This window comes from Leishmania mexicana, chromosome 28 (assembly GCF_000234665.1).
Source record: "Leishmania mexicana MHOM/GT/2001/U1103 complete genome, chromosome 28".
Classification (NCBI taxonomy): Eukaryota; Euglenozoa; class Kinetoplastea; order Trypanosomatida; family Trypanosomatidae; genus Leishmania; species Leishmania mexicana.
In genome coordinates, this window is record NC_018332.1 from 124,168 (window position 1) to 145,282 (window position 21,115).

General features: G+C 56.9%; 4 protein-coding genes and 1 pseudogene across 4 annotated transcripts, besides 1 other annotated feature; all 5 read right to left on the reverse strand.

The window, feature by feature from the left end:
* Positions 1-5,088: 5,088 nt before the first annotated feature.
* Positions 5,089-7,056, reverse strand: LMXM_28_0410 (conserved hypothetical protein; the record flags this gene model as incomplete). Its single annotated transcript, XM_003876825.1, has 1 exon — positions 5,089-7,056. One exon carries the CDS (start codon positions 7,054-7,056, stop codon positions 5,089-5,091), a length of 1,968 nt encoding a protein of 655 aa, XP_003876874.1.
* Positions 7,057-10,961: 3,905 nt separating this feature from the next.
* On the reverse strand, positions 10,962-12,137 carry LMXM_28_0420 (annotated as a pseudogene).
* Positions 10,962-12,137: a sequence feature.
* A 499-nt stretch (positions 12,138-12,636) lies between these two features.
* Positions 12,637-13,917, reverse strand: LMXM_28_0430 (conserved hypothetical protein; the record flags this gene model as incomplete). The annotated part of the gene is made up of 1 exon (XM_003876826.1): positions 12,637-13,917. One exon carries the CDS (start codon positions 13,915-13,917, stop codon positions 12,637-12,639), a length of 1,281 nt encoding a protein of 426 aa, XP_003876875.1.
* An 803-nt stretch (positions 13,918-14,720) lies between these two features.
* Positions 14,721-17,045, reverse strand: LMXM_28_0440 (conserved hypothetical protein; the record flags this gene model as incomplete). Its single annotated transcript, XM_003876827.1, has 1 exon — positions 14,721-17,045. The coding sequence occupies one exon, from the start codon at positions 17,043-17,045 to the stop codon at positions 14,721-14,723; it is 2,325 nt and encodes a 774-aa protein (XP_003876876.1).
* A 656-nt stretch (positions 17,046-17,701) lies between these two features.
* On the reverse strand, positions 17,702-20,527 carry LMXM_28_0450 (putative ribonuclease II-like protein; the record flags this gene model as incomplete). The annotated part of the gene is made up of 1 exon (XM_003876828.1): positions 17,702-20,527. One exon carries the CDS (start codon positions 20,525-20,527, stop codon positions 17,702-17,704), a length of 2,826 nt encoding a protein of 941 aa, XP_003876877.1.
* Positions 20,528-21,115: the final 588 nt, after the last annotated feature.

The following is a 21,115-nucleotide window of genomic DNA, read 5'->3' on the forward strand; positions in this document are numbered from 1 at the left end:
GTGAAAAAGAAAAACGAAGGAAAAGCGCGGCGTTCACGTGTGGTGATGAGAGCACCGAAATGAGAAAGGTAAGCGAAAAGGGAAAGCCGCTGTGGGGAGAGGGAGGGAGGGAGGGGTGGAACGGGAAGGGGGAGAGAGAACGGAAGCGGCACGGCAAGAGGAAGAAAGCCAAAAAAAGACGGCCAAAACAAACATAAAAAAATGTTCATCCCACCGGTGCAGGTATGCGCACTAGACGGCACCTCATGCACGCATATGCGAAGATACACTGCGCCGGAAGACGCTCACCTGTGATCTCGCGCACATACAGGAGACAAGGAAGAGGAGCAGAGATGAGGGTCAGCCAAACTGGGCACACACGCGCACGCAGTCACAGAAAACGCCTGGGCGGACGTACTCACGGGTGATTGCAAAGGCTCACAGAGAATATTTTTTTTCTTTTCATGAGCAGACGAAGTCTGGATGGGCGCGCGGCAGCCCCCTGCTTCGTATTTTTCCCCCTCTATTCACTGCGCTGAAAGTGAGCCGTTGGGTCACCGCCCGCCCTTTGTGCGCATGCGTGGATATCCACAGACACGTGCGTATATGAGAATAACAACGACAGAAACACGACGAAAGAAAATTTGTTAATCCCCCCTGTGAGCACACAGACACACGCGCGAAAAAAAAGACCAAACGCAAAAGAGAAAAGGGAGAAAAGATGGAGGAAGTCGACAGCAATCAATGAAGCTCGAGGCACGCGCGCGCAGACACACACACACACACGAGAAAAGGAAGATGGTATATCAGTCCAAGAAGAAACGGAGAAGGAAGGAAAGTGGTGAGGGAAAGTGGGAGCGTGTAGGCGCTAATGACAAGGAGAGAGGGCGTCATCACGAGAGGCCACACAGCTCGTAAAGCCGAAGCAGACCAGGCGGAGAAGACGGACAGTGTGTGTGTGAGAGAGAAACAACGCAGCTTTGGGAGGAACACATGAGGTGAAGAGACAGACGCAGCATGATGTGAAAATCAAAGTAAAACGTAACGAAGGGGGAAAACATAGTGAGTTAAGACGTGTGCGTGTGCGCTGACATCTCGTGGCACAAGGACAGACACAGACAAGGAGGAGGGTGCACACAGACACAGGCAGGCACGCGCGCACAATGGTGGTGAAGAAGGCAGTGAGAAACGGACGTTCAGGCAAGACCGTAACATTAACACAGCGAAACAAAGCGAAAGAGAGAGCTAGCGCCACCTAGCGCGCGTACACTCACACAAGCGTCAATGAACACTATCACCCCCACCCACCTGCGTAGGAGCAGATCGCAATACGGCGAGAGAGAGAGCAGGAAAAATGGGCAACTTGGCCAATAATGGCATAGAGCGAAATCGCAGTGAATGCAGGGAGGGCTGGAGAACAAGTCTGTGAAGGCGAGAGATAGACAAAACAAGTTGATAGACGATATGTCTATCCCGAAAAGCAATCCCGGCGCAAGCAGGCGTCGAGTAACAAACAACAAAAAAAGAGAAATCTGTGTTAGTATCTTCGTGCTCTGGGACGTGCTGAAGCCCACACAGAGGTTCATGACTAGCGTGTTCACCATGGCGAAAAAAAGCAAAGGTGGACGTCGTACGTCGTGGGAGGCTGGCTGCAGCGTATCCGTCTTTCACCTGCATCTACCTCAGCCGTATGGACGTCATGGCTCGAAATAAAGATGAAAAAGCGGTGATGACGCGCTTGGAGATGGGGGATAGAAAGAGGAATAGGGGAGGCGAAACACGGGCTTTCTTGCTCTGAAACCGGCAAGCGCACAGGAACAACCTTTGTGATACATGCACCAAATAATAATAATAAAACGCGCGCACTGAGTAAGACAGACAGAATCGGGGCAACCATCGCGTCCACAGCGGAGGTTAAGAGAGAGAGGGGGGAGGAGGGAGGGGTGAATGAGAACATCAGCAACAACAAAAGGGGTAGACGAGACGACGAGAGAGAGGGGGTACACAAACATACGCGAATAAGGGTGCCCCCGTGTAGGCGCACTCGTGACCATTTTCCTCCGACTTTACTCTACCCCCTCCCCTGCCGCCTTTGGAGAACGTCTGCAGAAGAAAAACCCCAAACACGCAACCACGCAGAGGTGAACAGAAAACGCGTTCCTTCACTCTTACCCGACACAGCACGACAGAGAAACGACGACTAGCTTCCGGAAGCAATGTAGTGCGCAGGGCAAAGAGCGCGTAGGGAGAAAGACACACAACGAACATAAGACGCACGGACAAACAGGTGGAGGAAAGGGAGGCTGGGAAAGAAGGGGGGAGAGGGCAAGGCACGGAGAGAGAGGGAGGGAGGGGCGTAGGGGGGGGGGCAGTTGGTGGAAGTAAGCACAAGGCAAGACAGAAAAAGAAGAAAACAAAGAAACGACGGCGGTGAAGAGGGGAATGTGAAGCAGCCAAATCAAGACACAAGCATATGAGGCGAAAGAGAGCGAGACGGAGCCCGCCACACACAGACCACACGCACAGACGCGGACACGTGTGGGACAACAACAATAAAAAAGGGAAGCGAAGAGCGAAATCGTTGGGGCGGTGTCGTATGTAGTTTGGCGAGAAAAAGTGGAACAAAAAGAAAGGCAGAAAAAAAGGTGGTCAAAAAAGGGAAAACAGAGAGAGGGATAGGTAAGAGGGGACGGGGTGGGGGGGGGAGGAATGGCAGAAGACGTGAAGAGGCAAGAAAAAAAACCGATGAAGGCGAACGAAAATGAACAACGGCAAAAGGAAACGACGAAGAAGCTGCAACAGCAGAAAGGAAAGGGAGACAAACAAACAAACGGAAGGACGGTACACAAGTGCCCTCCTCCTCCTCCTCCCCACGCCCACACACGCACGCACACACAAACCCTCCTCCCCTCAATAAAAGGAAGAAAGTGCACACGCCAGATCTGAGACAGCACAACGGACGAAAAAGACACCAGGCGAAAAAAGTGCAAACACATCAACATCAACTTTCTCTCCTCTTTGTTGCCCCTCCCTCTCCTCTGCCCCTCATGCACCTGCACAGCGCAACACCACACGAGCAACAGTCTGTTGTTTGCATCATGGAGAAAGGAAGACACAGCCCCGCCTCGCCCCTCCCTCTCGCCCTACGCTGCCAAAAAGAAGACAAGAAGAGGCAATACAAAATGAAAAGGAGTGCGCAGCGCGCTGTCGTAGGAAGGTGAAGCGAGGAGGAGAGGGGAGACGTGGAGGAGAGGTTCGACGTAATATGGACGGCGATATGCAAGGCGGCGAGAGACGGGGGCACAGTGGCGAGAGGGAAGCCGAGAGGATGGGGTGGGGGGTGGGGGGGGGAGGGTGAACTGTAGAAATCCGTAAACATCCTCCTGCCCTTCCCCATTCTCTCGTACAACGTGAGGCTCGATAGAAGAGAAGAAGGTGCGTTTCACGGTGTCGTTTGCCGATAACCTGGACACACACCCATGACCGTACATCATCAAGAGAAGAATAAGCAAGAAAAAAGGTCACACACACACACACACATATATATATAGAGAGAGAGAGAGAGGGGGCACACAAACGCGTGTGAAAAAAGAAGCACACGTGGAGACACATGGAGGAAGAGGAGGAGGAGGAGTGGGGGAGGGGGCGAGATGAGGGAATGGCGGAGAGAGGACAACCATAGCACAAGCAAAGAAAAACAAGCCAGTGAGACGAGAGAGAAAAAGGAAAAAAAGAAGGCCCGAGAAGGAACAGCACACACACACACACGCAGAGCAAATCACTTACAGTCAACAGCATACGTGCGCGGAAGCTACCCGAAGGGAGGAAGAGCAGAACACTTATAGGTGGCAGAGAAAGAGGGGAGTGGACGGTAATGAGGCTATCGTTAAATCCTGAATTACGCATACTAGGGAGAGGAAAATAAACGACAACAAAAAGACACACACACACAAGAACGCTTTCACGCAGAGGACTGAAGCTAATAAGGATACACACACTCACGTACGCGCACACGCACACACATATACATACATATATACATACATACGCGGGTACCCCATGTCAGCCATGAGCTTACACTACATCCCATGAAAAGAAAAAGACCAAGACGCGACGAAGGACAAACAAAAAAAGACCCTTTCTGTGTGTTTTCTTCGAAGTGTTCCTTCTGCCACGAACCAGTAAGCAGCTTGACCAATACACAACTACAGTTGGTCTGCCGCTGCTGTACCATGGCTACGTCAAGGAACAGGGCCAAGCGGCACCGTCTGGCGTCGTTCAGCCCATCGCAATGCGACTGCGTACAGCGCGGGCCAGGCTCGGGGTCATGCTCCACATCACCGAAACGCAGCCCAAGCAGAAAAGGGGTACTCGGAAGCAAATGTTTGTTGAATCGTCGGCACGATTTGTAGTAGACTGACGCAAGCGTGATCATGAACGCAGGTCTCACCGGCACAGCGCCAGCCCAACCCTTTTCACCGAAGCCAAGAGTCCGCCCGCCGTTCCCAAGGGGAGGGTGCCGGCTTTCGTCCTCTCCACAAAGAGTTGGCGCTGGGTCCTGATACCACGCACTAAGATGGCCGGCAGCATCAGGGATCCGACAGCGAAAGAGATAATGAAGGGAAGAAAAAAAAAGAAACACTCACACTCAGACACCACAGCACCGCTTCACACCACCGCCTTCGATAGAGCCGCCCTCCAGAGAGCGCTCCCTTCGCAACAGTCGCATATACCTATCGGTACGTCTCTCACCCATACCCACACACGGCAACGCCATAAAGGACACCGTTGACCGCATATTTTTGGTGTCTTCCTTTTTCTGACTCCTCTCCCACCTTCCATCACTTCTGTGCAGGCCTCTCCCGTCTTCCTTCTCTGATACCGCTGAGCTCACACCGCCACCGCTCCTTCTGTTTTCCTCATACCAGGTGCCTTCACGTTTCGCTTCCCCATCTTCGCTCAGCCGACATTATCCATGCGCCTCTTTGTGAGCTTGACGCGGCGGAGCATGTGCCCAATCGGGGCCCTGTTGCGGTAAGCCTCTTCGAGTGCTGATGCTTTTTTTTTCCAGAAATAAACACACACATACGCACACACAGAAAAACAGCACTAGTGTCCCATGCGGCGGCGCATGATGCAGAGCGCCTCGTGCAGTTCCTCCTCTCCGCGCGGCACGGCCGATTCACAGTAGGGGCACTGTAAGAAGCCGAAGTGATAACGCAGCTGTATCACGGTGAACTTCGCCCGATAGGTCACCATCGGATAGCAGGAAGAGAGCCGTCTTGTTGCAAGGGTGCTGTCGGAGCCTTCTGCGTCATCTGGACACTGGATCGAGCCGTGTCCTGTCGCCATCAAATGTTCTACAAGATTGCCGTAGGTCAGAAAGACCTCGTAGCAGCCAAGTTGCTCGGCTGGGCACTGGTACGCCATGACGACCCGATCCCCAGTAAACAAGTCTGCTGGTGGGTCGAGAGAGCCCTGGTAGCACTCGGCGTTCACGTCAACGAGCACCTCAAGACTCCTCGGTGATGTGGGGAAGCCGATGACGTCACCACAGCCACGGAGGTGGTCGAGGTGGTCGTTGAGCGTGGTGGAGCAAACCAATACCGGCGCTGATGTGGCGGCACCGCCATACCCTGGTAGCTGTGTTGAAGATCGTGACACACCGCTCGCCTCATGCGGCGTTGGGTGGTTCACCAGCTGCGGCAGGTCGCACCTGCACTTGCAGCAGTACGTGCTGCAGTGCCCAGTGGCGTGAATGTGGTGCACCATACGCTCCCAGCTGGAGAAGAGAAACAGGCACTCACGGCACTGGTACAGGACGACGTAAGATGCCTTGCGAACCTCGGCGGTGGCCACGTGAGAGGATGACGACGCCGGCTGCGACGCAAGCGCACGAAGACCGCTGATATAGCCCGACATTGCATACGATTCGTCCATCAGTGGTACATCGTCCGCCGTCATGGGTGGCAGCAGCGGACGCCACTGCAGGAACGACGCACCAGAGAACCCGGGTATCTCGATCACGGGAGGCGTCACTGCAGCATTGTCACCGCCGCTTCTCCCTGCCCTACCTTGGTCCTCCTGGTCTTTCGAGGGTGCAGTGGGGCAATTCGGCGACGTCATCGACGGTAACCGCATATTGCTGCCCGTCGGCGATGAGCCTGAAGTGTCGGTAAATGTGGTGCTGCTACCATTGTTTTGTACGGTCGGCGTCACCTGCGGGCAGCCCTGCCGAAGATGCACCATTAAATCCGCTAGCGTCCCACGTGTATCGCAGCGGCGACAGACAGCCTCATTCCTAATGCATGTTGCGTGATGCACCCGGCGCAGGTGCTCAGCGAGGTGCAGAGGGTGGAGAAACGAGATGCCACAAACGCACTTGTACTGGAGTGTGGAGAGCCCAGTGTAGGAGTTGCTGTAGTTGTATACGCTGCGTGGCGCCTGCAGTTCGCAGAGGTAGTCGCGACGGGTGTAGAAGACACCGTAGAAGCCACAGTGGCCGGTGCTCTCCTCGTGCTTTATTGGCCGCTGAGGGCCGAAGCAGCGTAGACGCATCAGGCACTGCACGCAGAGGGGAAGGGTGTGTCCACTCTTATCCATATGCTTCGTGGCCTTTGTCCACGTGCCGCAAAGATTCAAGCACTCCATGCAGCGAAACGGTGTGCGGGTGCCTCCGGCGCTCTCTGACCCACATGGAACTAAGGCGGAGCTCGTGCCTCGGCCTTGCGCGCTACTCTCGAAGTCACCGGGGAGACTGTAGTCCTGTGCTGATCCCGGGAGCTCGAAGTCTGCCTTTTCATAGGACTTGAAGTCAGGCAGTCCAATGCAGTGGGCGTGAGTGATGGCAATCGAGGTCAGAGGCCCGGGACCTCTGCTAGAGGTAGAGGCCACCGCGCTGGTAGAGGACGACGAATGCGGTGGTGAGAGCCTCGCTTCCGGCGCTGACGGCTGGCGGTCGCGATGGCGCTCAATCAACTTTGTCAGGCTTGCAAAGAAGCCGCGGGGCACGATGTAGGTGTCGCACAGTGGGCACTTCACGGCTCCATGTCGAGTAGCGTAAATGTGGCGGCTCATCTCGTTCCCAGTGCTGCATTTGAAGTCGCACTCGACACAGCCAAGCGGCCGGCGGGGTTGACCGTGTGCATCGCTGTCGCCGCGAGTATGCATTCCGCCTCCTCCTGTGAGAAGTGCTTCTCTTGACGTAAGAGGGTCGGTCACGATGATGTTAAGCGTGGGGTGGGGGTGGGGAGATGGACTTGAGGAAACAAAAAGAAAAAAGGCAAAGGTGGAGCAGGGATGGATAAAGAGAGAACCAGGGAGGAGACAACACAAATATATATAGAGAGATAGCTATATGTATGTGTGTCTGTGTGTCTGCGGCAAACCTCCAGCACTTGCCGCTGACAGCGCGACAGAACAGAAGTGCGAGGATGCGTGGCCTCGAAAACGAGAAACAAAACAGCACAAAGTGAGCGATCGCGCGCACAAACAGTGTAGCAGCGCGAAGACACCGAAGAGGGGGGGCGGGGAAGTGCAACTAGTAAGTGTGCGTGTATACGAGAGAGAGAACGACGTAGATACGGTAACGCAGTACGGCACTGATGGGCGTCGAGGGGGTAAGCGTGAAGAATGCAACCCGAAAAGACAAAGCGAAATGTATGTATATATGTACATGTATACATATATATAGATATAGATGCGTGTGTGTGGGCGGGTCTGTGTAACGCAGCCTGGCGATGTTTCGGACACCCCCTCCGCCCGGCCGCCTGCCCCCTTTTACGCTTGTTTCTTTTCCTTTTCGGAGGTGGCTTGATTACCTCGTAAACACGCGCAGAAACGAGGGAGAGGCACGGAAGCGGGTGAGGAATGAGTACACGAAAAGAGGGAAAATAAGGAGAAAAGGGGTTGAAGACGTACACCCATGTAAGTACACGCGCCAGCAAGGTCCTCTATCAGAGTAAGCTGTGATACCAAAGGCAGGCGCGCACCACCTCAGGCCTTGGTTTACCACGCAGTGAGCGTGTTGACAAAAAAAAAGTCCCGTAAACAGAAAAGGGGGAGGCAGAGGAAAAGGGAATAGCGCAAGGAGACACGATAGAAAAGACAGAGCAAAAACGAGCACACAAGACAAACGGCAAAGAAAGGAAACACGAGAGCGAGTGAGTGAGTGAGTAAGGGCACTCACGGGGGAGGGGGGAGAAAAAAAAATGAAAGAGTGCGAATGGTCGGTGTATCTGCGTGTAAATGGAAACAATCGATATGTAATCTGGGAGAGGGAGGAGGGGAGGGGGTGTGAGGGAGAGAGAGAGAGACACACACACAGGCAACAGCCGTGTGGGGCTTCGACAATCTCGCCGCTTGTTTGGCTGTGTTCTGCGAGTGTGAGTAAGTTCAACACGAAGAGGACGAAGAGAGAGAAAGCTGCAAAGAGTGGTGAAGAGAGCGCAAAACGATCGATAAAGCGTAGGCACACGCACACACACACGAACACGAACACACAGAGAGACGCACCAATATTACAAAGAGCAGCAGCGGAACGCGATCAAAAGATAAACAACGACACCAACTCGAGAAAGCAAAGAAAAAAAATACACAAGAGAGAAAATCTTGTCTGTTGTCTTTCCTTCCCTCTCAGACACCTCTGACAGAAACCCAAAAGTCACGGCAGACGCGCACCGGCTCTTATTCCTTTTTTTGTTGTTTGTTTGTGGGGATGTGTATCACCGTGTCTGTGTGTCTGTGGATGTGTATGACCGTGTCAGTGACCGTCAATGATATCGCGCGCGCGAACGAGAGCGAGAGAAAGAGAGACAGATGCCAAGAAATGAACAGAGAAATGATTCTTAAAAAAAAACAGACCGCGAAAAAGTAGTGAAGACTGGGAACGTAGAACGAGAGAGAGGGGGGGGGACAAGCGAGAGTCAAGCCAAAGATAAAAATGGAGGAAGGCAGTGGAGTAGGCGACGGAAGCGCAGTAGAAAGATATACAAGAAAAAAAGGAGCCCAAACGAAAGGTGCAGACACACACACACACACACACACGCACACACGCACGCACACCCAAAGAAAAGGCAACACAGGGGAGGAGAGCAAAAAAAAAAGCGGACAGCGTAAGAAGCAAAACGGATGCACAGGTAAACCGAAAAAGAAAAGGAGAAACAGAAAAGCGAACGAGATCAAGGGAGGGGGGAGAACGAGGGGAGGGCGAAGGGGAGACAGAAGATGGGCGGAGAAAGAACGAGAGAGGGGTGGGTGGGTGGGTGGGAATGGGAGAGGGAAGAAGAAAACAGCGAAAAGACGTTTGTGATAGGACCAAAAGAGAGCACAGAAGGAAAAAAAAGGGGACCAGAAAAAAAAACGAACGGATGCGACAAGGCGAAGCGGAAGGGGAAGAGGGAGTCGGAGCACGGGAGAAGAGTGAAGGAAACGAGGCAGGAGGGCAGACGCGCACAGGAAGGGAGGAAGCGGGGACCGGGTCAGACAGCGACAGAAGAAGCCTGAAACAGAAAAAGAGAGAAGCGAGAGATGGTGAAGACAGAGCAACAAGGCGGAAGAAAGGCAACACATGCAACACACACACACAACGGCAAGACAGATCAAAGGAGGTGTGAAGAGCTTATACTTCCGTCGTGAGGAGTAAGAGAGCCGCGAAACGTCAACAAGGACCTACACCCAAGTCCAAGTTGTGCCTTGGCGCTTCCTTTGAAGCTTCCTCTGCTTGGGCTCCTCCTGTGTAGGGGAACGAAAATGAGGGTGGAGGTTACGCAGATGGCCGCTGATGCGTGTGCGGGTACCTGTGAGAAGAGGAGAAGGGGGGCAGGTGAAGGTGCTGTTGGTTTCTCCACCGAACCTTGTATATAGTTCTGGCTGTGAAGGAGGGGGTGAAGGAAGAGTGCCTCGCTGGTAATGGTTGCCTTTCTGTTTGTGCAGGTCCAATGCTAAAGTTCTTCTCTGTGAAGGGGAGGTGGTGAGGGTGTGTGTGTGTATGTGTGTGTATGTGCAGGAGGAAAGCCGTCACAAGGAGGGTAGACAAAGGAATAGAGAGAGGGAGAGGCAGAGAAGCAGGGATGGCGGACTCCGCCCCTACGCTGCCTCCAACAACAACAAAAAAACAAAGTGCGGTTATCGAGACGACGTTGTGCCAGTGGCGCCGCGCTCTTTACGCTTACTTGTGTGTGTGTGCGTGTGTGGCGTTCCGCTAGACCTCCACACGCACCGAAGCAACAAAAATACCGGGCGAAAACAGAACTTGGAGAAGGGGAGGGAGACGAGGAAGGGAGTGTGCGGGGCGACAAGATGCAAAAAAAAAGAAAGTAAGGATGATGCCTAACGTTTCGTCCCCCTTCCTTTTCCCCTTGTCTTTTCCCGCCTCTATTGTGCGCGGCGTGGCAAGCGAAACCTGTTCACGTGGACCTCTGGCAGACAAAGGTGTGTATTCGGCGGCAGTGAGGCGACACACCAACGAAGGAGAAGGGGGTGGAGTTATAGAAATGAGGGAGACGGGTAGAGTTGTAGCGGAGGCGCCGGCGGCAAGGGAGTGTAAAGTGCTCATTGAGAAGAGGGCATAGCCCGAAAGGTGTTCAGCGCTGGTACTGTGCAGCAAGACGCGCAGAGAGGGACCAGGGACGCACCTCTCGTCGCTGCGCACCCAGATCATTAACCGATTCGGTACTTCGGATGATGTTTTTGAATAGCTTACGGGAAAGCGTGTCGCCGATACTCCGTCAATGTACGAGACGTCTCCTCTACGTTGAGTGGAAGACCCGTCTAAAGGGTCCTTCGGGCCTTGCGTTACACGCCCACGATGAACTCCTCTCTTGCTCTTTGCCTGTGTGATTTTTTGTTTTACATCCAGGCATCATGATCGGGAACAGTAGACAGGGAGAGAAAGCCATCAGTGGCATCGTTTGAGCCACATATCCATAAAGATACCGTCGATGCAGTCCTCATGACGGTCGAGCTCGTCCTCCAGTTCGTTCTCATGTGCAGTGGAAGTGATGTCGGTCACCATGCACACCCGCATTGCCTCCCAAACAACGTGGTGAAAGCTCCTTACGTCCACCAACGGCGCGTCCTTCATGTAGGCAACACCGCTCTTCGACGGAGCTGACGACGTTATCGAGGTCCATGTCCAGCACATCTGCATGGCCGCTCTCATACTGATAGGCCTGAATAGCGCGCTGCACCGTCTCCACCGTTTCGCGTTTCATCCTCGCTACCGTCACCATCATATCAAACGTGTAGTCCTCCGGAACAAGTCGCTTTGCGTAGGCCACGTCGTAGGCAATGACTGACGTCATTGAGGGCTGACAAACATGGACCCCAAAGGCAAGGCAGATGCCTTCGTACGGTCGCAGTAGGGCTTTGCTATCCTCACCTCGTGTGCTGCCGCTTGCCGGCACGCAACGAAGAGGTTTGCCGCTGCGGCTCTGAAGTCAGTGCTCCACTCCAACTTGCACCGTCATGCTCCCCAACACCGCCGTTGCCGTCGGGATGGCCTCCGTGCAGAGCTGAGGAACAAACAAAATACGAACGATCGGGAAGAGAGTTTGGTCAATGTACACCGGTCCCTTCAGCTGAGAGTGTGGTGCTGACCTGTTGTAGAGCGACCACGGCCGATTCCGCCGAACGATAGTCGGCGACGCGGGTATGTCCTTCGCGGCGAACCCCGCCGGCATCCACATAACGCCCCTGGGCTGTCGTAATTGTGGACGTGATGGGTGCAAGGCGTCGGGGCAAGGCGGCCGTCCGTGGACTCGCTCCAGTGCGGGGCGACGAGAGATGACCACTCGGCACGAGCTCTGGCGCCCAGTTGCATCGAGAGGCGGAACCGCGAGTCGATCACCCAAGACGAATCAAGCGAGGCATGCTCAGCTGCAGTGGCCTCCGCCGCTGTGAATTGCAGCGACCGGCCTGGGAAGGTAGCAAGGTCTCTGGTAACCTTGAGCACGTTGTTACCGCCCATTCCCAGCTGCACAGCGTCCTTGCCAGCACCGTCTTCGCGCTGCGCGTAGGTGAGAAAACGATGCGCCGCAGCATGACACGTAGTGTCACAGGAAGGTCCTCGACGACGGATCCGCAGCACGTCGCTAACACCTCCGCCGTCGTGGCGGAGGCACCTGAGAGGCAAGAAAAGGAACGAGAGCGATGGATTCGCGGAAGAGATCGCGAAGACGTGAGGTAGAAAAAGCGTCGATCACGCGTGCATCGCTGCCTAGTGCTTCCACGTCCTCGAAGCCTGTCACCACAGAGCTGTGCCCTTGCGACTCGCTGCGGGTGTCACTGGCGTCCGAAAAAAAAAGAAGCCAAGATGTGCCGCGCGTTGTCGCGAAGTCGAAGATGGGAGCGCGGAGGTAGAGGTGAAGGGAAGTGAAGAGAGGGGGAGAGTGCGCAGATTGGCTCGCAGAGAGAGCGAGAGAGACGCCTTCAGCTTTTCCTGGACGTGATGGGGAAAGACAGAGACGAGAGGGAGCTGACGAAAGTGCCGAAGAGCCACGAGACAGACACACACAGCTACACGCCCCACCACCCCTTCGCCCACATAAAAACCTCCTTTGTATATGTTTGCCACACACACACGCACATACCCCAAAAACAAAGTCGGCCAAGGAAACAAGACGCGCGTGCACGCGTGTGTGCGGTGGATGGAAGAGCTTACGTGGTCGCTGCCTGCACAAAGGCCATAACGGCCTCCTTGATCTTCGGCTTCACCGTTTCTTTCATGGCCTCGCTCAGGTCCAGCATGCTCATCACCTCGGTCAGCACCTCTTTGAATGAGAGGCTCGGCAGCCGCGCTTTCGGTTTGGCCGCCAGCACCGCCCGCACGGCCGCCGTGATCTCCGCCTCAGAGAGCGGCGGCGCAGGGCGGCCGGCGTAGAGGCTGAACCGACAGACGGCGCGGTCCTCTGCATCGACGACACGCTGGAAGCCGCCCGTTGAGGCCACCGTCACCCACTTACCAGATAATGAACGGCCGAAGCTCAGCGTGGGGTCGAAGCAAAGGTCAATCGTGTACGCTCCGGAATGCGAGCCAGGTGAGGCTGCCGCCTCTTCACCTTGTGCTGGTGCCGTTGTGCATGTGACGGTGACGTTGCGCACCTTACTGTCTTTCCCCCTTTCCAGAGACAAATCCTCGCTGCAGTTCGGACCACTTGCTTGGCTCAAGAAAGGAGTGGGGCTTGACGATGCGGCGTGCTTTTCATCTTCCTCAGTCGCCTTCGTGGCCGTCTTCTCCGTGCGTGCGCGTGCCGCTTTTGGTGCGCACACGAACACCGTCACCTTGAGGTCTCCCACGAAGCAAGCGGGCAGCGACGCAGTGTGGCCATCCGCCATCTCCTCCGCTCGGTAGGTGTAGGTAACATGCATCTCCGTCGGCGTCGTGTACGACACCGCAAAACCGCCTTCCATGGGCCGTGTCTGCCCCACCTGCACCTCATCCTCCCCCCCGTTACCCGCCGCCAATTGCGACGCGTCGAAGGCTTTGTCCACTGGGTGGTAACAGTTTAACCCGCAGATTAGCCCCGTACCACCGATAGGCTTGTTGCCACCTGTGGTGGCGAGCAGCATCGACTTGCCAGAGGCCCCGAGGCGCTTCTGAACAGTGGTGAAGTCGACTCGAATACACAGAGTGACTCCGTCCTCCTCAATCCGCCACTGACAGCCGTCCCCGACGTCCGTGAAAGATGTTGTGCGGAGCGCCTCCGTCGCTGTGCTGGAAAGATCACGCTTGTCAAGGGACTTGGTGAAGATGTTGAGGCCCAAAAATGCGCTCGATTTGCCGAGTGGCTTGTTGCCGCTGCTGGTGCTGATAAGCACCGACTTGCCGGAGGAGCTTGCCCCGCAGTCCTTACTGAGATCACAGTAGAGGAACAGAACCGACTGCACCACCATCATGCGCAGGTTCTTCGCCCCCCTCATGTCGCACCGCTCAGACATGGTCTTGTTCGCAACTGCGTGCGCTTGTGTGTATGTGTGTGTGTGTGTGAGAGAGAGAGGCAGGAGAGCACCGTTCAGTAACAGCCATAAAGCATACGCGAGTGGGACAGTGCGTGTCTGCGCATTTATGCGTGCCTATGTACGTGTGCAAGCCAGTAGCACCGGCAGCCCTCTCTCTTCTTTTATCCTACCTCTTCCTTCTTCCCGCGTCCGAGACGCAGTGCATCAGAGTGTTCGACCCCGCCGCCGGAACGTGGTGGCACGTGGACATGGGTTGGGTAGTTCGAGAAGGGGTGTGGGGAGATGAAAGATGAGAGATGAGAGCTGACGTGTAGTGCAGGCTGAGGGGTTGCGTGGGAGCCGCCAAGGGCGAAAAGCACAAGAAAAAAGGGCGGGAGGAAGGTGCACACACAGGGAGAAGGCAGCCGACCATCTGTGTGTGTGCTCGGAGCCCACACACACTTCCACGCCACGCACGGCACTCGTGCACGCCCACGCCAGTGCACGCCATGCAGACGCGCCAGCGCTGCACGGAGACTGTGGGGAGGGTGTGGCGCAGAGAGGGGAAGGGCGGATGAGATTGGGAGAAGCGATGAAGCAAAGAGGTGCGCGGGCCTACATACAACAACAATCACCAAAGATGATTCGCCGGGCCTCATCGCCTAATGTACATCCACCGTAAGCGAGACCAGAATAGAGACCAGAAGGAGAACGATCAAGGTAACCAAAGCAGCGCACACAAACATGGCGGTGCTACACTGTCCGTCCACTCTCCCACGCTGTGCCCAACATGCTAGACAGCGCTAGCGGCCATCCCGCATACAGGAGGCCAGGGTAGCGGCAAACTCCCCCACAAGCGGCGCAGCCGCTGGCGTGTCCGCCCCCACGACGACATCGACAAGGGCTGAATGGCTGGCACGAACATGCACCTCTGCCGCTGTCTGCTGCGCTGTGCAGTTCACGAGAAGGCTGCTGGGAAAGACCAAGTGAGAGAGAAGCCGCGACACGACGGGTGCGCGCGTCGTGACATCCGACAACGGCGCGGCCAGGCGCGGCAGAACGGCAAACGAGACACAGACGTCCCCGCGGCTAAGTAATCCATTGGCTGCCGTCTCGGCCCCATCAAACCACTTGCTCGGCGCGGACCCATCCTTAGGTGGTGTGCGCACCGTAGAAGTGGTGTGCCAGCTTCTATTCAAGAGAGCCTCCACTTCTGCCCTCGCCTCCGCCTCGACACGGCGCCGGGTGTCGACCGCGAAGAGCAGCGGTGGGGATGCAAGCACCTCGTAAAGGTGCTGTACCGCCGGCAAGTCCAGCGCCACCAAAGACGGCGCTCCGCCACATGGCGGCTGCACTGCTATCACGACGTTCGGCCGCCAACGCGTGGCTTCAGAGCTGGCAGGGAGGCGGCCATCGCGCTTCCACTCCGCCGTGACGCTCAGAAGACACATGCAAAAGTCCACCAGAGTGCACGCGCACCTGGAGACATCAGGAAGCGGATGCTGCGCGTCTGCGTGGCTCCACACCGGTGCCGCGTACGGTTTCAACGGCACACGGTGCTTTTGAGGAAGCCACAACTCCAAGTGCTCCACGTTGCCACACGCGTCAACCGGCGTGCTGAGCTCGTGTGTCGCGGGATTCACCTTGCGGAGTGTCGCGCCTTGGTCCGCGACGCCTCCTGCCGCAACGCAGGTGTCGTGAGGGACGGGTTCGTTGGCGACGTCCTCCGTGAAGACTCTGTCTAAGGGCTGCGTCAGCGCGCTTCGCACCCATTCCATGCCGGCCTGTAACGGCACCACCAACGCTTGCAGCCTCATTGTCCATTGCTCTGGATGCGCCAGGGTCGTTTCCAGGCAGCACACGCTGTGCAACCACTGCGCAGCCGGTGCCACGTGACTGTCAGGAGACTCGGACACCGATATCGTATCGTCCTCCCTCAAAACGAGTGTGCACAGTCCCGACTCCAACACATTCAGCGAGTAGGCGTTCACCTCGCTTGACATGCGCAGACGCCTGCGCACGTCAAAGGCGATCTCGTCGGCCAAGCACGACAGATTGGCAAACATCGTGTTCAAGTCTTTCTGGTCCTGCCGCGTCGCAGGGGATGCGCCAAGAAGCACGTCCGTGTGGGCAAGGGAGAGGTGGTGCGCGTGCAGCGTCTCGAGGTCTGCCGCCAGCGATGCAACACTGCGCAAACACCCTTCCCGCTTGTCCATGACACACAGCTTGTAGAAGTGCTGACCGACGCAGACGTTGACGTGGGCTGCGTCTACGCAGGAGACAACAGAAAGGGCGTCGTACCGGCGAGGCGGTGCGGGTGGCTGGCGTGCCCGCATTCTCACCATTTGGTCTGCCACTGTATTGACGGATGCAGACCCAGTGGCAGCGACGCCGTTTCGCGCGACTACTGACTCTGGTGTGTCGCTCATTTCCTGCCCTGTCGGCTCCACCCAGCCAAATGTTGTGTCCTTCTGCTCCAGGGGCGGCTCGCTGAAGTTTGTGTTATATACGGCACTGCCTAGCAGACTGGCAAACACGCGCGACGGCACTTGCCCGTCCGCCTCGTGCTCTGAAGCTCCCGGCTGCTTGTTGCAGCGGCGCAGGTACGTCGCCAGCAGTTGATACAGAACAGTCGCCACTCGCAAGAAGGCCTGCCGCGGGCTCGCGTCGGAGATGGAGAACGCGTTTGACCCAACTTCCGGAGCAGTCATGCAAACGACATGATGAGGGTACTGCAGCGGAGACGCGCGGTAGGCCGCGATGTGGCCGAGCCATTCCTCGTACAGTACATCGTGCGCGGGCGTGAAGCGGTGGGAAACGACGGGGGCGCTGCCTGTAGACAGGCCAGCCTCAACAGGAGCCTCTGTCGTCTGCAAGCTAGCGTGCGATCCACGCTCCGCCGTCCATGCCTCATCGCAATCGTAGGTGCCGTTTGGGCGTCCACAGATCGCGTTGGCTGCGGCCGTGAAGATGGTCTGCCCGCCGCGGTTGTGCGCCGCGGCATCGTACGGCCACACCGTGTTGTGAGCAGCGGACACAAACGGGCTCTGAACGTTCGGAGCGCCAGCAGTGCCTTCAGCGTCGAACTGAACCTTTACGCCGCTCTTCTTCTTCGCGGCCGACGTCATTGCGACAAGACAGCCCCCGCACGAGATGCCGATTCAATCACAGCGGCAGAGTCTAATGGGGGTGTGGCAGCACAGAATGCGTCCTTGCTTGTGTGAAAAGCACTCATTAGGGGACAGCCTCGCGCTGATGATGAAGATTCTGGTGATGCTGCCAGCACACGCGCCCTCCGCAAGTTACCACAAAACGAAACTGTTAGTAAAGAGGAGAGGAGGGGATTGGTGTGTGTGGGGGGGAGGGGGAGGGAGAGTGTGCCACGTGGGTGTGAGAGACATCCTACTACACACGCCACAGGCGCACGCTCACAGAACAGCTGCGCTTCATCGGACGAAGAGAGCTCGCGCGCGACGTGCAGCAATGAAGTGTGTGTGTGTGTGTTGGGAGGAGGGGGGAGAGCGATTCGCAGTAGCCATTGCGCCCAACAGCGGGACAAAGTGACGACGGCACACTGCCTGCAAAAGTCTGGCGCACACTCGTCCCTGTCTCCGATGTCTCCCTCTCCTTCGCTCTGTCAGCCTCCTCCCCTGTGCGCCGTCACTTCTTTCGTGTGTATTCAAACACCCGCGGGCGTGACCCATCGCACGGCAGTGCTGCCACTGAGTACCCACGCTCAAAACAACGTAAAAGACCACACCATTTCTACACGACAGAACGGCATCTATTGCTCCTCGACCAGCGAGGTGGGCACTTTGGGGCAGACGCGGCGGGCCGCCTCCCGCTCCCACGGCTGCAGCAACTGCATGCCCAACGACAGTCGCCCCTGCTTCGCTGTCACCTCCAGCAGCGCGACAAGCTCCGTAAAGAGGTCAAACACCTCCGTCACCTCCTCGCCCGTCTCGGGGTGTGGTCCCCACGAAAAATGAGGCACTACCGTGCCCACTTGGCCCAAAAAGTGGCGCTGCCCTTGCTCGCCATCTGCGGCGCCGCGGCGTGGCATGTCGCTCTTGCCCCCCTTCTTGAGTGCGTGCGCCTTCGCTTTGGCGTCGATCGCCTGCTTCGCTGCTGCCTGTGTGTCCGCCCGAGTCTCTGGCACCCCTGACTTTGCGCCCAGGTCGCCGGTGACAAACATCCCTTGATACCTGAACCGCTGGTGAGTATCGTTGAAGCCTATCTCCACCACAGAGGCAAGCTCCGCGCTGTATAGCAGGAAGCTGCCCTCCGTGATCTTGACAATGGTGACGGTGGTGTAGAGCTGCTGTGGCAGAGTCGGGTCCTCTTTGGCCCTCTTCTGCAGTGCAAGCAGGTAGAGGCACAGAGAGTACTCCAACGACATGTCACCGGCGGAGCGGGAGTTCAAGCGGCACTCGTTGGCGTGGGTGACGATGTGCTCCAGTGCTGAGTGAGGGTAGAAAAGATCTCGCGTTTTCAGCTTGTTGACATCCACGGCACACGTCGGGTCGAAGATGCCATCCCCGGGCCTCGTCTCCACCGCCGGGTGCGGCGTGTTCGGCATCTCCATCTGGGCTTCCTCCATGCAACGCTCCAGCTCCAGGGCGACGCGCAGCTGGCGGTGCACCATCAAATCGCAGTAACGCCGAATCGGTGACGTAAAGTGGGTGTACCACGGCGCCGCGACGGCAAAGTGGGAGCGGATGTCTTTCTCCGTCGGGTCATTGGCAATGTATTCGGCCGCCATCAAGGAGTACTTGAGCAACTCGCACACGGTGTGGAAGTCTCCGCGATGGTCCTTCTTGATGGTGTCGATAATCCGCTGCAGCTCCTGTCCAGAGCTGCCGCCGGTAGGGAGACCGCGGTGCGACAGGGCCGCGCGTAGTCGTCTCATCTTCTGCGGTTTCGGCGGTTTGTGCCGACGCAGCAGTGCCCCGTAAGGGATGAACTGCACAATTTTCTGTGCAACGCGTTGATTCGCTAACAACATGAACTCCTCCACGAGCCAGTTGGCCTGAATCTGCTCCTGCACGAAGAACGAGGTCGGAGGCGAGTTCACCTCGTTCCTCTCAAATCGAAAGGCGAGGCGGGTGTTGCCAATAACCACCCGCCCGTCCCGCAGTGATTGCTGGCGAAGCTTGCTCGCGAGCTTGAAGAGGTTCGCGACACTCTGCTTCACCTTGTTTCGGGCAGCCTCCTCGCCGATGCCGAGGTCCGCCGCTGCTTGCGCCACGTCGAGCACCACCGTGTCGTCGCCGTCGAGAATCTGCTGCGCCTGCTCGTACGCCAGTCTGCACCGGCTGCGGATGACACTCTGACCGAACCACTCGCACTTCTCCCCCGTCGCTGCCTCGGAAATGAGATGCCCGTCACGGTCGAACTCGAACAGTCCAGAGAAGGCAAACTTGTCTTCGCCGGGGTTCAAGCTACAGTACTCCTCGCTCAGCCGGGACGGCAGCATGGGAATCACGCGGTCCACCAGGTAAGTTGAGTTGCTGCGCCGCTGCGCCTCCTCGTCGAGAGCCGTCCTCGGCAACACAAAGTGAGACACATCCGCGATGTGCACGCCGACATGATAGCCGCCATCTTTGCGCGGCTTGATGCTCAGCGCGTCGTCCAGGTCGCGCGCCGTGGCGGGGTCAATCGTCAAGACGAACTCTGAGTCGCGTAAATCGCGCCGCCCCATGTCGACCAGTTCCGCTGCCGAGGGAATCGTGAAATCCTTGAGCACGCACGCCTCGGCCTCCTCCGAAAAGGGTTCGTTCGAGACATTGCAGCTGGTGCAGATGGCGTGGCTCGCCACTGCCATGGTGGAGGCGTCACCGAGGAAGCTGTGCACTTTGCACAAGAGGGCGTTCGGCACTCGCGGAGTCGTTAAGATCTCACCGTTCCCACCGCGCTCCAGTGCCAAGGAAAAAAGCGACATGTTGATGTGTGCATGATAGGCAGCCATGATGTCGCACCCCTGCAGAGTCAGCTGAGGGTACAGCTGATTGAAGGGGCGGAAGCGGTAGTAGTACTTCTCCTGCAGCCGCTCGCCAGGCTGCACCTGGTTGTCTGCAATGCGGGCCACGTGAAGGCGTGGCAGGCAGCGCTTCAGGATTCGAATGACGCGGCCCAGCGGGCGCTTTTCTGGTGGCCATTCGTAGAAAGAGGGTGCGCCCATCTGCGCGGCGAGGGAGACCTCGGCAGAGGCGTTCTGGATGAGCTCTTCCGTTGTCTCGGGCGCTATAAGCTGCGCGATGTGGCGACCGTCCGGCAGCGTAGACGGCATCGCCTGCGGACTGTTGTCGGTCTCGTCATCGGTGCTGCTGTTGCTGCTGGCAGGCACTGCGCTGGCTGCAGTCGGCGCGAGTTGCCACTGTGTCAACGGCAGGAGTGCCACTGCCACCACATCAGAGTGCAGCGCAGGTCCGCGCAGCTCGGCGGAGTTCAGCACCACATCGCACGGAAGCCGACTGCTGCGCACGAACGAGAGATTGGTGTTGTAGTTGCGAAACACGTTGACACGGCCAATGACGACGGTGCCCTCTCTCACGCGCTTTTCAAGATCTGGGTCGCTGCCGAGCGCGTAAGCACACGTAATGGCATCCATGCCTTCCCTTCGCTCACGTCCGCTGGATAGTGACGTATTCGTTTTCGTGTTGTCTTCGCCCATGGTACGGCTCACGACCCCGCAGAAGGAGAGAGGGAGTAGAGGTGAGCAAGAGACGAAAGATGAGCAAGCCAGAGAGGCCACAAGAGCATCACGTTGTGGTCTGCGCAGGTGTCACCCTGGTGCCAGGCAGAGACGAACGATGCGGGGTTGGTAAAAAGAAAGGACAGTGCGTGTGCACGCCAATGAAAGACATCACCACCAATATAGAGAAGAGAAGAACGTGGAGAGAGGATTACACGAACTAGAGCAGCGAGGAGCGAGCGCGAGAGCGGCCGCAGAAGGACGAGCAGAAGAATGTGTGTTCACGGCGAGCGACTGCGTTGCCCTGGAAGGAGAAACAGAAGACCAACAGAAGCGTATCGGACTGCAGGGACACATTCAAGAAAGTAGGAATTGGCAGAGAGTGTGTCAGCGCTACCGCACCTTCCTGTCACGGATGCAGACGAGCGAGGCTTCTTTCAGGGGTGCGTGAGGAACTGCCATGTAGAGAGCGTGTCAGAGGAACGATGAGCCCTACCACACCGC